This window comes from Babylonia areolata, chromosome 8 (genome assembly GCF_041734735.1).
Source record: "Babylonia areolata isolate BAREFJ2019XMU chromosome 8, ASM4173473v1, whole genome shotgun sequence".
NCBI classification, from domain to species: domain Eukaryota; kingdom Metazoa; phylum Mollusca; class Gastropoda; order Neogastropoda; family Buccinidae; genus Babylonia; species Babylonia areolata.
Genome location: NC_134883.1, coordinates 51,169,401 through 51,181,900, shown reverse-complemented (window position 1 = coordinate 51,181,900; position 12,500 = coordinate 51,169,401). Strand labels below are relative to the sequence as shown.

General features: G+C 49.6%; 1 protein-coding gene across 2 annotated transcripts in view; it reads left to right on the top strand.

The window, feature by feature from the left end:
• LOC143284931 (SLIT-ROBO Rho GTPase-activating protein 1-like) overlaps positions 1 to 12,500 on the top strand; it is a 308,900-nt gene that overhangs the window by 58,556 nt on the left and 237,844 nt on the right. The window contains exon 1 of one of the 2 annotated variants that reach the window (XM_076592088.1): positions 5,297 to 5,486. The exons of the other annotated variant lie outside the window; for it this stretch is intronic. Coding sequence (XP_076448203.1) covers positions 5,456 to 5,486 — 31 coding nt within the window. The 5' untranslated portion in view covers positions 5,297 to 5,455. Of the gene's footprint in view, positions 1 to 5,296; positions 5,487 to 12,500 lie in introns of those variants that run through there. 2 annotated transcript variants of the gene reach the window in all.

The window sequence follows — 12,500 nt, the reverse complement described above, 5'->3', positions numbered from 1 at the left end:
TGTGTGTGTGTGTGTGTGTGTGTGTGTGTGTGTGTGTGCGCGCGCGCGCGCTCGCGCGTCTCTCTCTCTCTCTCTCTCTCTCTCTGTCTCTCTCTCTCTCTTTCACTATCCCCCTCCACTCTCTGCCTCTCTCTCTCTCTCTTTCACTATCCCCCTCCACTCTCTGTCTCTCTCTCTTTCACTATCCCCCTCCACTCTCTGCCTCTCTCTCTCTCTCTTTCACTATCCCCCTCCACTCTCTGTCTGTCTCTCTCTTTCATTATCCCCCTCCACTCTCTGTCTCTCTCTCTCTCTCTTTCACTATCCCCCTCCACTCTCTGTCTCTCTCTCTCTTTCACTATCCCCCTCCACTCTCTGCCTCTCTCTCTCTCTCTTTCACTATCCCCCTCCACTCTCTGCCTCTCTCTCTCTCTCTTTCACTATCCCCCTCCACTCTCTGTCTCTCTCTCTTTCACTATCCCCCTCCACTCTCTGCCTCTCTCTCTCTCTCTTTCACTATCCCCCTCCACTCTCTGTCTGTCTCTCTCTTTCACTATCCCCCTCCACTCTCTGTCTCTCTCTCTCTCTCTTTCACTATCCCCCTCCACTCTCTGTCTCTCTCTCTCTTTCACTATCCCCCTCCACTCTCTGCCTCTCTCTCTCTCTCTTTCACTATCCCCCTCCACTCTGTCTCTCTCTCTCTTTCACTATCCCCCTCCACTCTCTGTCTCTCTCTCTCTTTCACTATCCCCCTCCACTCTCTGTCTCTCTCTCTCTCTCTTTCACTATCCCCCTCCACTCTGTCTCTCTCTCTTTCACTATCCCCCTCCACTCTCTGTCTCTCTCTCTCTCTCTCTTTCACTATCCCCCTCCACTCTCTGTCTCTCTCTCTCTCTCTTTCACAATCCCCCTCCACTCTCTGTCTCTCTCTCTCTCTCTTTCACTGTCCCCCTCCACTCTCTGTCTCTCTCTCTCTCTCTTTCACTATCCCCCACTCTCTGTCTCTCTCTCTCTTTCACTATCCCCCTCCACTCTCTGTCTCTCTCTCTTACACTATCCCCCGACTCTCTGTCTCTCTCTCTCTTTCACTATCCCCCTCCACTCTCTGTCTCTCTCTCTCTTTCACTATCCCCCCCACTCTTTCTCTTTCTGCCACTCTTGTCTCCATGTCTCTGTCTCTCTGTCTTTTCATCTCTGTCTCTCTCTTTCTCTCTGTCTCTCTTTCTTTCTCACTCTTTCTCTCTCTCTTTCTCTCTCTTTCTCTCTCTGTCTCTCTCTCTCTCTCTCTGTCTCTCTCTCTGTCTCTCTGTGTCTCTATCTCTTTCTCTCTCTCTGTGCCGCCCCCCCCCCCCCCCCCTTCCCCTTCTATCTCTCTCTGACTTTTTTTTTTTTTTAAAGATAATAATAATCTCTGTCTCTTTGTTTCTGGCTCTTTCTGTGTGGTGTCAGTCCTGTGCTTTAGCCCCGTCTGTCTCCCCCTCTCCCCCTCCCCCCCCCCCCCCCCCCCCACCACCACCCTCTCTCTTCTTTCTCTTTCTCTCTGGCCACAGTCAGAGACACTCAGAACCAGGCCCCACAACTGGCCTCTCGCCGATCCAATTGCCAAGCTCACACTACAGCACGACTGCTCGTCCGCACTAACCCCTACATCCCTCCTTCCTTCCTTCCCTCCCCTCCCTTCCCTCAGCCCCCTCCTCCTCTCTCTCCCCCCCTCCCCCTCTCACCCCTCCCCTCCTCCTCTCTCTCTCCACCACCCTTTCTTGGTATGGTATAGTGTAGCAGCAGCGTTGCGACTGAAAAGTGATTTGTCACCTCCCTCCCTCCTGACTCCCCTCCCCCTCCCTTCCTCCCTCCCTGTATCTCCCTTCCCACCTACCCCCTCTCTCTCCCTCCATTTCCCCCTCCTCGCTCCCCACGTCTCTCTCTCTCTCCCCCCTCCCTTCCTCCCTCCCTCTCTCCCTCCCTTCTTTCTCAGGACTCAACTCTGTCCCCGCCTCCCTTCACCCCCCTCCCCCTCCCCTCCCCATCTCGGCCCAACCCTCACGGTCAATAGAATTTAGAAGGTGCGCCGCCCATGTCTGTTGGAAAGCAGAATATGAAAGAAAAAAACACACACCCTGTGATAGGCCTCATGGGGAAACGGAGGATTAATCTCACCACTGACGAAGAGCCTGTGCAGTTTTAAAAGAGGAGGAGAAGGAGTAGTAGAAGAAGAAGAAGAGGAGGAGGAGAAGGGAGGAGGAGGAGAAGAAGAAGAAGGAGAAGGAGGATGATTTTTTAAAGGAGAAGATGGAGTTAAACATGGAGAAAGAAAGAGAGGAGAAGGAAGAGAGAGAGAGAGAGAGAGAAAGGAGAAAGAGAAAGGAGGAGGAGCTGGAGGAGAAGAAAGGGGGAGGTAAAGACACGGGAAGAGAAGGAGAAGAAGATGAAGAAGAAGAAGAGAGAAAGAAAGAATGAATGAATGGAAAAGGAAGAGGGAGTGTGGGAGAGACAGAAGGAAGAAGAAAAGAAAGACAAAACAAGGGGGGAAGAAAAGATCAAAGGAGAAGAAATAAGTCCGGAAGACGACAAGGGGAAATTCGATAATGTGTTGGGGGGGGGGGGACAGAGGGAGGGGCGGGGTGCAGAGTGAGAATGAGTGGTGCCAAGGAAGAGAGAGAGAGGGGGGAGAGAGACAGACACAACAGACTCTACAGAGAGAGAGAGAGGGACAGACAGACAGAGAACAGACACAGAGAGAGACAGACATAGAGAGAACAGACACTACAGAGAGAGACAGAGAGAATCAGAGACAGAGATGAGTCCGTTCCATGAGTGGGTGGTCTGTGTGTATAATATGTGTGTGGCCGTGTGTGTGTGCGCGCTCGCGTGCGTGCGTCTGTGTGTGTGTGTGCGTGCGTGTATGTGTGCGCGTGCGTGTGTCTGTGTCTGTGTGCCCTTTCTGGCGCTGTCCACTGTTACTACTACATTGCACTGAGTGTGGAAGGTGGTGACGGCATTGGATGATGGCTGTGTCGTGGTGTGTGTAGTGGTGGTGACGGCATTGGATGATAGCTGTGTCGTGGTGTGTGTAGTGGTGGTGACGGCATTGGATGATGGCTGTGTCGTGGTGTGTGTAGTGGTGGTGACGGCATTGGATGATAGCTGTGTCGTGGTGTGTGTAGTGGTGGTGACGGCATTGGATGATGGCTGTGTAGTGGTGTGTGTAGTGGTGGTGACGGCATTGGATGATGGCTGTGTCGTGGTGTGTGTAGTGGTGGTGACGGCATTGGATGATAGCTGTGTCGTGGTGTGTGTAGTGGTGGTGACGGCATTAGATGATGGCTGTGTCGTGGTGTGTGTAGTGGTGGTGACGGCATTGGATGATGGCTGTGTAGTGGTGTGTGTAGTGGTGGTGACGGCATTGGATGATGGCTGTGTCGTGGTGTGTGTAGTGGTGGTGACGGCATTGGATGATGGCTGTGTCGTGGTGTGTGTAGTGGTGGTGACGGCATTGGATGATGGCTGTGTCGTGGTGTGTGTAGTGGTGGTGACGGCATTGGATGATGGCTGTGTCGTGGTGTGTGTAGTGGTGGTGACGGCATTGGATGATGGCTGTGTCGTGGTGTGTGTAGTGGTGGTGACGGCATTGGATGATGGCTGTGTCGTGGTGTGTGTAGTGGTGGTGACGGCATAGTGGTGTGGTGTGTGTGGTGTGTGTAGTGGTGGTGACGGCATTGGATGATGGCTGTGTCGTGGTGTGTGTAGTGGTGGTGACGGCATTGGATGATAGCTGTGTCGTGGTGTGTGTAGTGGTGGTGACGGCATTGGATGATAGCTGTGTCGTGGTGTGTGTAGTGGTGGTGACGGCATTGGATGATAGCTGTGTCGTGGTGTGTGTAGTGGTGGTGACGGCATTGGATGATGGCTGTGTAGTGGTGTGTGTAGTGGTGGTGACGGCATTGGATGATAGCTGTGTAGTGGTGTGTGTAGTGGTGGTGACGGCATTGGATGATGGCTGTGTCGTGGTGTGTGTAGTGGTGGTGACGGCATTGGATGATGGCTGTGTCGTGGTGTGTGTAGTGGTGGTGACGGCATTGGATGATGGCTGTGTCGTGGTGTGTGTAGTGGTGGTGACGGCATTGGATGATGGCTGTGTAGTGGTGTGTGTAGTGGTGGTGACGGCATTGGATGATAGCTGTGTCGTGGTGTGTGTAGTGGTGGTGACGGCATTGGATGATGGCTGTGTAGTGGTGTGTGTAGTGGTGGTGACGGCATTGGATGATGGCTGTGTAGTGGTGTGTGTAGTGGTGGTGACGGCATTGGATGATGGCTGTGTCCTGGTGTGTGTAGTGGTGGTGACGGCGTAGTGGTGTGGTGTGTGTGGTGCCGTTGGCTGCAAGCGGTGCCAGACTTTGTGTCGTGAGTGTGTGTGTGTGTGTGTGTGTGTGTGTGTGTGTGTGTGTGTGTGTGTGTGTGTGTGTGTGTGTGTGTGTGTGTGTAGGATTCCCACGGACTCTGTGACCGTGTGTGTGTACTGTAGGTACTGTGACATAAGTGAGACGGGGGGGGGGGTGAGAGAAGAGAGTGTGTGAGGGAGGTAAGGAGAGGGAGGGAGGGGGAGAGATAGAGAGAGAGAGAGAGAGAGTTTAAATACGTGTGTGTGAGAGAGACAGAGAGAGAGAGAGAGTGTGGGGGGTGCGTGTATGTTTAGGGGAGAAAGAAGAGGGAGAGAGGCTGAGAGCGAGCGAGAAATAGTGTGTCTGCATATATGTCAGTTAGTGACAGACAGACAGACAGACAGACAAAGAGAGGCTGGGTGTGTGTGTGAGAAAGAGAGAGTGAGAGAGAGAGTGGGTGTGTTTGGGAGAGAGAGAGAGAGCGAGAGTGTGTGTTTGTGTGTGAGAGAGACAGACTGACGGAGAGAGAGAGAGGCGGAAGAGAGACAGACAGACATGCAGAGACAGAGACAGACATTGAGACCGCGGCCAGAAGGAGTGAGAAATGTGTGTGCGCCCATAAATAATCACTGGGTTCTCTCTTTCACACAACTGCCTCGCTCTCTCCCTGACCTCATCTGACGGTATAATAAAATATGACCAGCAGAGAAGCAAGAGTTGGCGACAGTCTTGGCGGCGGCGGAGACGAGACAGTGGTGGAAGTGGTGTGTTGGGCGTGATAGTGGAAGCGGCGCTGTGTTGTGGCTCATGGAGTTCAGTCGGTGACAGAAACAGTGAACGTGGGGTGAGGGGAGGGGGGGTGTGTTTATCGGGTACTAGCCCGTTGGAGAGTGTGGTGCTAGTTGTGGTGGTGCTGGTGGTGTTTGTGGCTGCCAGTGGCTGTCTAAAGTCGTGTTTTTTGGGGGGATTATATTGGTCTTCACACGAGACGTCAGTGTGGTGTTGTGGTGTGGTGTGGTGGTGTGGTGTGGTGTTGAAGTTGGAGTGGATTACCGTAACATCATCGCAACAACAGCAGCAACAACAACAGCATCACCATGCCTCCTAGTCCCCGACCTTTGGCTGCACGTTAGTATAGTTTCTTCTTCTTTTTTTTTTATTGTGTGTGTGTTGTGTTTTGGGGAAGGTGTGTGTGTGTGGGGGGGGGGGGGGTGGGGGGGGGGTTGAGGGAGGTTGATGTGTGTGGGAGAGAGGGTGGGGGGGGGAATCAGGACCGCGCGCGCGTGTATTATTTGCATGTCGATGGGTTGTGTGTACGTGTGTGTGTGTATGTGTGTGTGTGTGTGTTGGTAATGAATTTGTCTGTTAACTTCAGTGAGTGAGTGTGTGTGTGTGTGTGTTGGTAATTTATCTGTTCATTTAAGTGATTGTGTGTGTGTGTGTGTGTGTGTGTGTGTGTGTGTGTTTGCGTGTGTGTGTGTGTGTGTGTGTGTTTGCGTGTGTGTGTGTGTGTGTGTGTGTGTGTGTGTGTGTATCAGTGGCAACCGGATGTTGACTCTTTTTCCAGTTGTTTATCATATGTGAATCTATGTTGTGTGGAGGTGTGCCATGCCAGTATTTTGTGCATGTATGTAATTTTAACACTGTCTGTAGGAGTGGGGACTAACTGGGAGTGGAGAGTCACATAGTATATAAGAAAACCAACTCATAGTATATAAGAAAACCAACACAGATAGTATGTAAGAAAACCAACACACACAGTATATAAGAAAACCAACAATTTGTGTTTGCGCATTTCTTCTGTCTTTGCTGCTGTGCACACACATGTCAGATGATCGGTATAAGGACAGGCCCGGCGCTTCCTTTTTGGGGGAAGTATCTGGGTTCAGTTGTTCCAATGTACCTTGTATTTACCTGTGTGCTCGCTGAATCGGAAGCGTAAGCAGCACTGACTTGAAGTTGTGTACCTTGTCAATGGAGAGTTACCGAGAGTTTGGGGGAAGTATCTGGGTTCAGTTGTTCCAATGTACCTTGTATTTACCTGTGTGCTCGCTGAATCGGAAGCGTAAGCAGCACTGACTTGAAGTTGTGTACCTTGTCAATGGAGAGTTACCGCTCTTTGCTGTTTTGCACACAGTATATATAGTTTACTTTTTTTTGCCGAGTGTTTCTGATGTATGAAACCGTGTGGTGGTAATTATGATGTTGACTTTCCTTCATAATTGTTTATAACTATGGGTGTTGTGGAAGCTGCTTTTGGGGGGGTGGGGGGGATGCGTTTGTGCGTGTGTGTTTAGTGTGTGTGTGAGAGAGAGAGAGAGAGAGAGAGAGAGAGAGAGAGGAGTGTGTGTTTGTACAGGTCGAGATGTGGGGTTTTTTTTGTGTGTGTGTTGGTCATAAATCTTATACTTACTAAAGTGGTATGTCGCGCGCGCGCGCGTGTGTGTGTGTGTAAAGAAAGAATGATCATTGAACTAGGACGCATCATCGCAAACCACACCACACCCCACACTACACCACACCACCCCACACACCACACCCCACCACCCCACACCACACCACACCACACCACATCACATCACCACACAACACAACACCACACCACACAACACCACACCACACACACCACACCACACACCACACAACACAACACCACACCACACCACACCACACACCACACCACACACACCACACCACACACCACACCACACACCACACCACAGCACACCACACCACCACACCACACCACACCACACCACACCTCACCACACCTCACCACACCACACCACACCACACCACACCTCACCACACCACACCACACCACACCACACCACACCTCACCACACCACACCACACCACACCACACCACACCACACCACACCACACCACACCACACCACACCACACCACACCACACCACACCACACTCCCCCACCACATCACACCACACAATACAAGTCACACAGCTCAGCTACTACGATATCGATTCCTTCCTTCTTCCCTCCACTGCTCAGAGTATCCCGCCTCCTCCTCCTCCTCCTCGTCCTGGTCCTAGTTCGTTTTCCTCCTCCTCCTGTGTCAATAGAGAGATGGGGGGTGGTTGTGGAGGGTAGGGTGTGGGGGGGGAGAGGGGAGGGTGGTGGGGGAAGGATGGGGAGGTGGGGGGTGAGGGGGGGGGCGAGGTGGGGATTGGAGAGGGTGAGAGAGTGGGGGAAAGTGGGGGTGGTAGTGAGAGAGAGGGAGGTGGAGGAGGGGGAAAGGGAGAGGGCATTGGATCAGTGGAGGAGGGATGGATTGGGTGGGGTTGGGGGTGGGAGGGAGGGAGATCTGTAGTACAGAGGAAGTGGTGTGGTGACTGTGAGAGAGAGGGAGACAGAGACAGAGAGCGTTTGATACACATGAATGCAGAGACAGTGGGAGAGAGATTAGGTTGGGGGAGGGGGGGGGGGGTGTGCATACATGTGAGAGAGGTGAGGGACAGTACAGAGGAAAGAGTTAGACAGAGAAGGTAGTTTGTGAGAGATGGAGAAGATATTATATATATATATATATATATATATATATATATATATATATGAGAGAGGTGAGAGAGACAGAGACAGAGAGAGACATAGAGAGAGAGACAGAGAGAGATTACGTTTTAGTGGAGAAACATATGGACAGACAGAAAAAGAGAGAGAGATAGAGAGACAGGGATTTAACCCAGAACCCGACCTCTGAACGTTTACTATTCAAGAATGACGATTTTAGGCATGGCGTATTTATTTTTCCAACATGTCCAAGTTGCTAATCTACATCCAATACAAATAGCGCACGTAAACATATGTGATAGAGTAAGCTGTGGCTAGTCGTATAGTATTGCAGTGAACGATACAGAAACTTGGTTTAATAGGTGTTTAGAGAATATGTTGAGAATGAGCTTTGCATTCAAACCGGGAATGGCGTCACACATTCTGCGCGAGTCATTGAAGACCGGCTGTTAGCTGCGAAAATGGCGTCTGCTATAGCCGGTGTGGTAAACAGTTTTTGAAGCAAGCAGAGCGCTTGGTTACACATAAATAAAGAGAGAGAGAGAGAACTCGGAACTTGGAACTTGAAACGTTTTTTTTTTCTCATTCAAGAAATATGATTTTAAGACATGGCCTAGTCTTTAAATCTGTCCTTTGATTATCTATCTACTTCCATTACAAATAGAGCACACATTAAATGAAGACACACACACACACACACACACACACACACACACACACACACACACAGAGACAAAGAGAGAGAGGTGGGGGGACCAGCATGGGCGGAAGTTCCACAGTGACAGTGGCAGGTGGAGCACTCGGACTTCATGAACTGTATTGATTGCAGCCCTTGTCCAAGGTCAGGGTTCTTGTTTCCTTTGTCTAGAGCTCCCTCTATGTGTGTGTGTGTGTGTGTGTCCGTCCGTCCGTCCGTCCGTCTGTCTGTCTGTGTTATATATGTGTGTCTCCTTTACTCTCTGTCTGTGTATTCGTCCGCCTGTTATATGTGTCTCCCCCCCCCCCCTCTCTCTCTCTTTCTCTCTCGTTCGTTCGTTCGTTCTGTTTCTGTCTGTCTGTCTGTCTCTTTCTCTCTCTGTTTCTGTTTCTCCTCTGACTGTTTCTGTTTCAGTCTCTATCTCTGTCTCCTCTCCCCCCCCCCTCTCTCTCTCTTCCTCCCTCCCTCCCTCTCTCTCTCCCTCTCTCTCTCTCCCTCACCCCCTCTCTCTGTTTCTGTCTCTCCTCTGTTTCTGTCTCTCCTCTCTCCCTCTCTCTCTGTCTCTCTCTCTATGTGTCCATAATCTTTTCTTTGTCTTCTCTTTCTCTTCTCTGGTTTTCTTTGCCTGTCTCTGTTTAGAACTCTCTCTGTGTCTCTGTCTGTCTGTCTGTCTCTGTCTGTCTGTCTCTGTCTCTCCGTCTGACACTCTGTCTTTCATTCTCTGTTTCTGTTTCTCTGTCTGTCTGTCTGTCTGTCTGTCTGTCTGTCTCTCTCTCTCTCTCTCTCTCTCTCTCTCTCTCTCTCTCGTACAAGCACAAACAAATACAGACACAGACAGGCAGACACATCTACTCAGAGAGAGAGAGAGAGAGAATCACACACACACACACACGCAAACACACACACACACACACACACACACACACACACACACACACACACACACACACATTTAAACAAAGAGCACACTCGTGTATAAATGATCGATACAATTTCACACACACGCGCGTCCACGCATGCACACACATACGTACGCATGTCCCCCGTCCCCCCACCCCCCACCCCCAACCCCACACACACAATCTGTCAGCTGTCTCTCTGACTGACTGACTGCGTCTGTCTCTGTCTCATATCTTTATAACGGAGCTGGCATTTTTCGTTTGAGAGTGAAATTCATGCGCGTGGTGTGTTTGTGTGTGTGTGTGTGTGTGCGTGCGTGCGTGCGCGCGCGCGCGCGTGTGTGTGTGTGTGTGTGTGTGTTCGCGTGTGCGTTTGTATGTGTGTATATGTAGGTTAAATGAAGGTGAATCTAATTCCACTGGGTCTCTCAAAGTGACTGACAAGAAACGAACGTGCCTTTGCACACATACATATATATATAATGTAATGCATACATGATATATTATAATAAATACACCAGTGCGTAGTGCCACTGGAACGACCCTGTCTGACCCAAGCCAGACTTGAAAGAATCGCTCAACAACCGTGTCGCGGTTATTGACACGGCGAGGACACACCGTCTACCATTAACTGTTTTGTTTTTGTTGTTGTTGTTGTTAGTGGTACTGATAGTCGCTTGCATGGTGTGGTGTGGTGTGTGGTGTGGTGTTCAGCATCGCTGTGTGCGCTGAAATGGCCTTTCTTTGAATTAACTCTTAGTCGTGCCAGCCACAGTGGAAAAAAGGCTCTGCAGTATTTTTTTGGTTTCTTTTCTTTGAGTTTCATTCCTTTCTTCCCTCTCTCTTTCTTTCTTTCTTTCACCCCCGAAAACGGAGTATGGCTGCCTAAATGGCAGGGTAAAAACCCGTTTATAGACGTACGTAAAAACCCGCTCGTGAACACGTATACCAGTGAAAGTGGGAGTTTGCAGCCCACGAACGAAGGAGGAGTAGAAAAGAAGAAGAAGAGTTCTTTCTCTATTTCTTTTCTTTCTTTTTCATTCATTCTTTTTTTCTGGTCTTTCTTCTTTTTTTCATTCTTGTTCATTCATTCCTTCTTTTCTTTCTTTCATTATTTTTCATTCATTCTTTCTTTCCTGTTCATTCATTCCTTCTTTTCTTTCTTTCTTTCTTTTTCATTCATTCTTTTCTGTTCATTCTTTCTTTCTTTCTTGCGATAAGGTCCGTTCGGAATGGGTCATTTGAATAAGTATATAATTTCTTTTCATTTTCATGCCTATTTTTCTTTCTTTCTTTCTTTCTTTCTTTAATCTGGTCAGACGCGCGTGCAACCGCATACACGCGCACGAAAGTAGATCTATGCACATGAAGATAGACAACACACTCGCGTGAGAGCACATGCAAAACATGTGCGCACGCACACAGACACACACATTCAGACACACACACACACACACACACACACACACACACACACACGTGGGCTGTGAAAGGGGGAGAGAGGGTGGGGGAAGAAAGAGGTGGGGAGGTGGATGTGGGGGTGGGGTTTGGTAGGGAGGGAAGGAGGGCAGAAAGAGGCCTGTAAAATTGGATTGTCTGAACTCCCTCACCTCACATCGAAGGGAATTCTAGAAAAGCAGAGAGAGAGGGGGGGGGGGGGGAAGAGGGGGAGGGAGGGAGTTGGTGGGTCCGGGAGAGAGGTAAGAGCTGAACTGTCAGATTCTGGACCTTGTGTTGTGCAGTTGATGACCCCTCCTCCTCTTCCTCCTCCTCCTCTTCTTCTTTCTTTCTTTCTTTCTTTCCCTAACCATTCACTCCTCTTAATCCTCCTCCTCCTGTCCCTCGTCCCGGTTCACGTAGTGATTTCTGCAGGTACCCAGGACTCCTCTTTATCCAGCGGTTCACTTAGTGATTTCTGCAGGTACCCAGGACTCCTCTTTATCCAGCGGTTCACTTAGTGATTTCTGCAGGTACCCAGGACTCCTCTTTATCCAGCGGTTCACTTAGTGATTTCTGCAGGTACCCAGGACTCTTCTTTATCCAGCGGTTCACTTAGTGATTTCTGCAGGTACCCAGGACTCCTCTTTATCCAGCGGTTCACTTAGTGATTTCTGCAGGTACCCAGGACTCCTCTTTATCCAGCGGTTCACTTAGTGATTTCTGCAGGTACCCAGGACTCCTCTTTATCCAGCGGTTCACTTAGTGATTTCTGCAGGTACCTCCCAACAACACACACACCACATACACGTCTTTACGAGCGCACGCGCACAAACGCACACACACAGACACGCACGCACACACGCACGCACACACACACACACACACACACACACACACACACACACACACACACACACACACACACACACACACACGCATACACGTACATTGTTTGTTTGACTGTCAGCAGTCACGTGCCTTCTTGCCCAAGTACTTCAAAGAGAAGTTCTAACTGTTCTGCCGATGATTTTTGGAGAGTTATTTCTGACGGGGTTTTTATGGTCGTCGAATTTTCACAGGCATTGGACTAGTTCATATCCCTTGTTTCTACATTCCTTTAATGCACTTCAGACTAGTGTTAATGGTTTCTGATTATTATTATTATCGTTATTGAATTGTTGCTGTTAAATGTAAATTTTGCATGTTATGCATTTTTTGGTAGTTTTCTACCTTTTCTGTTTTCCTCTTCCACCTCCGACCCCCCCACCCCCCCTTTTTTTTTAAATATTTTTTTTAATCGTCTAATATCACTGATAGTGAAAAGACGCTAAACTAAAGAACGAACGAACGAACGTACATATTCATACACACAAACACATGCGTACACAGACATGCACACACTCGCAACTACATACAGACAGCCAGACACATATTTTTTTCTTGACGACATGGACATATAATACGCTTATGTATTCATACACACATTCTCTCTCTCTCTCTCTCTCTCTCTCTCTCTCTCTCTCTCTCTCTCTCTCTCTCTCACACACACACACACACACACACACACACACACACAC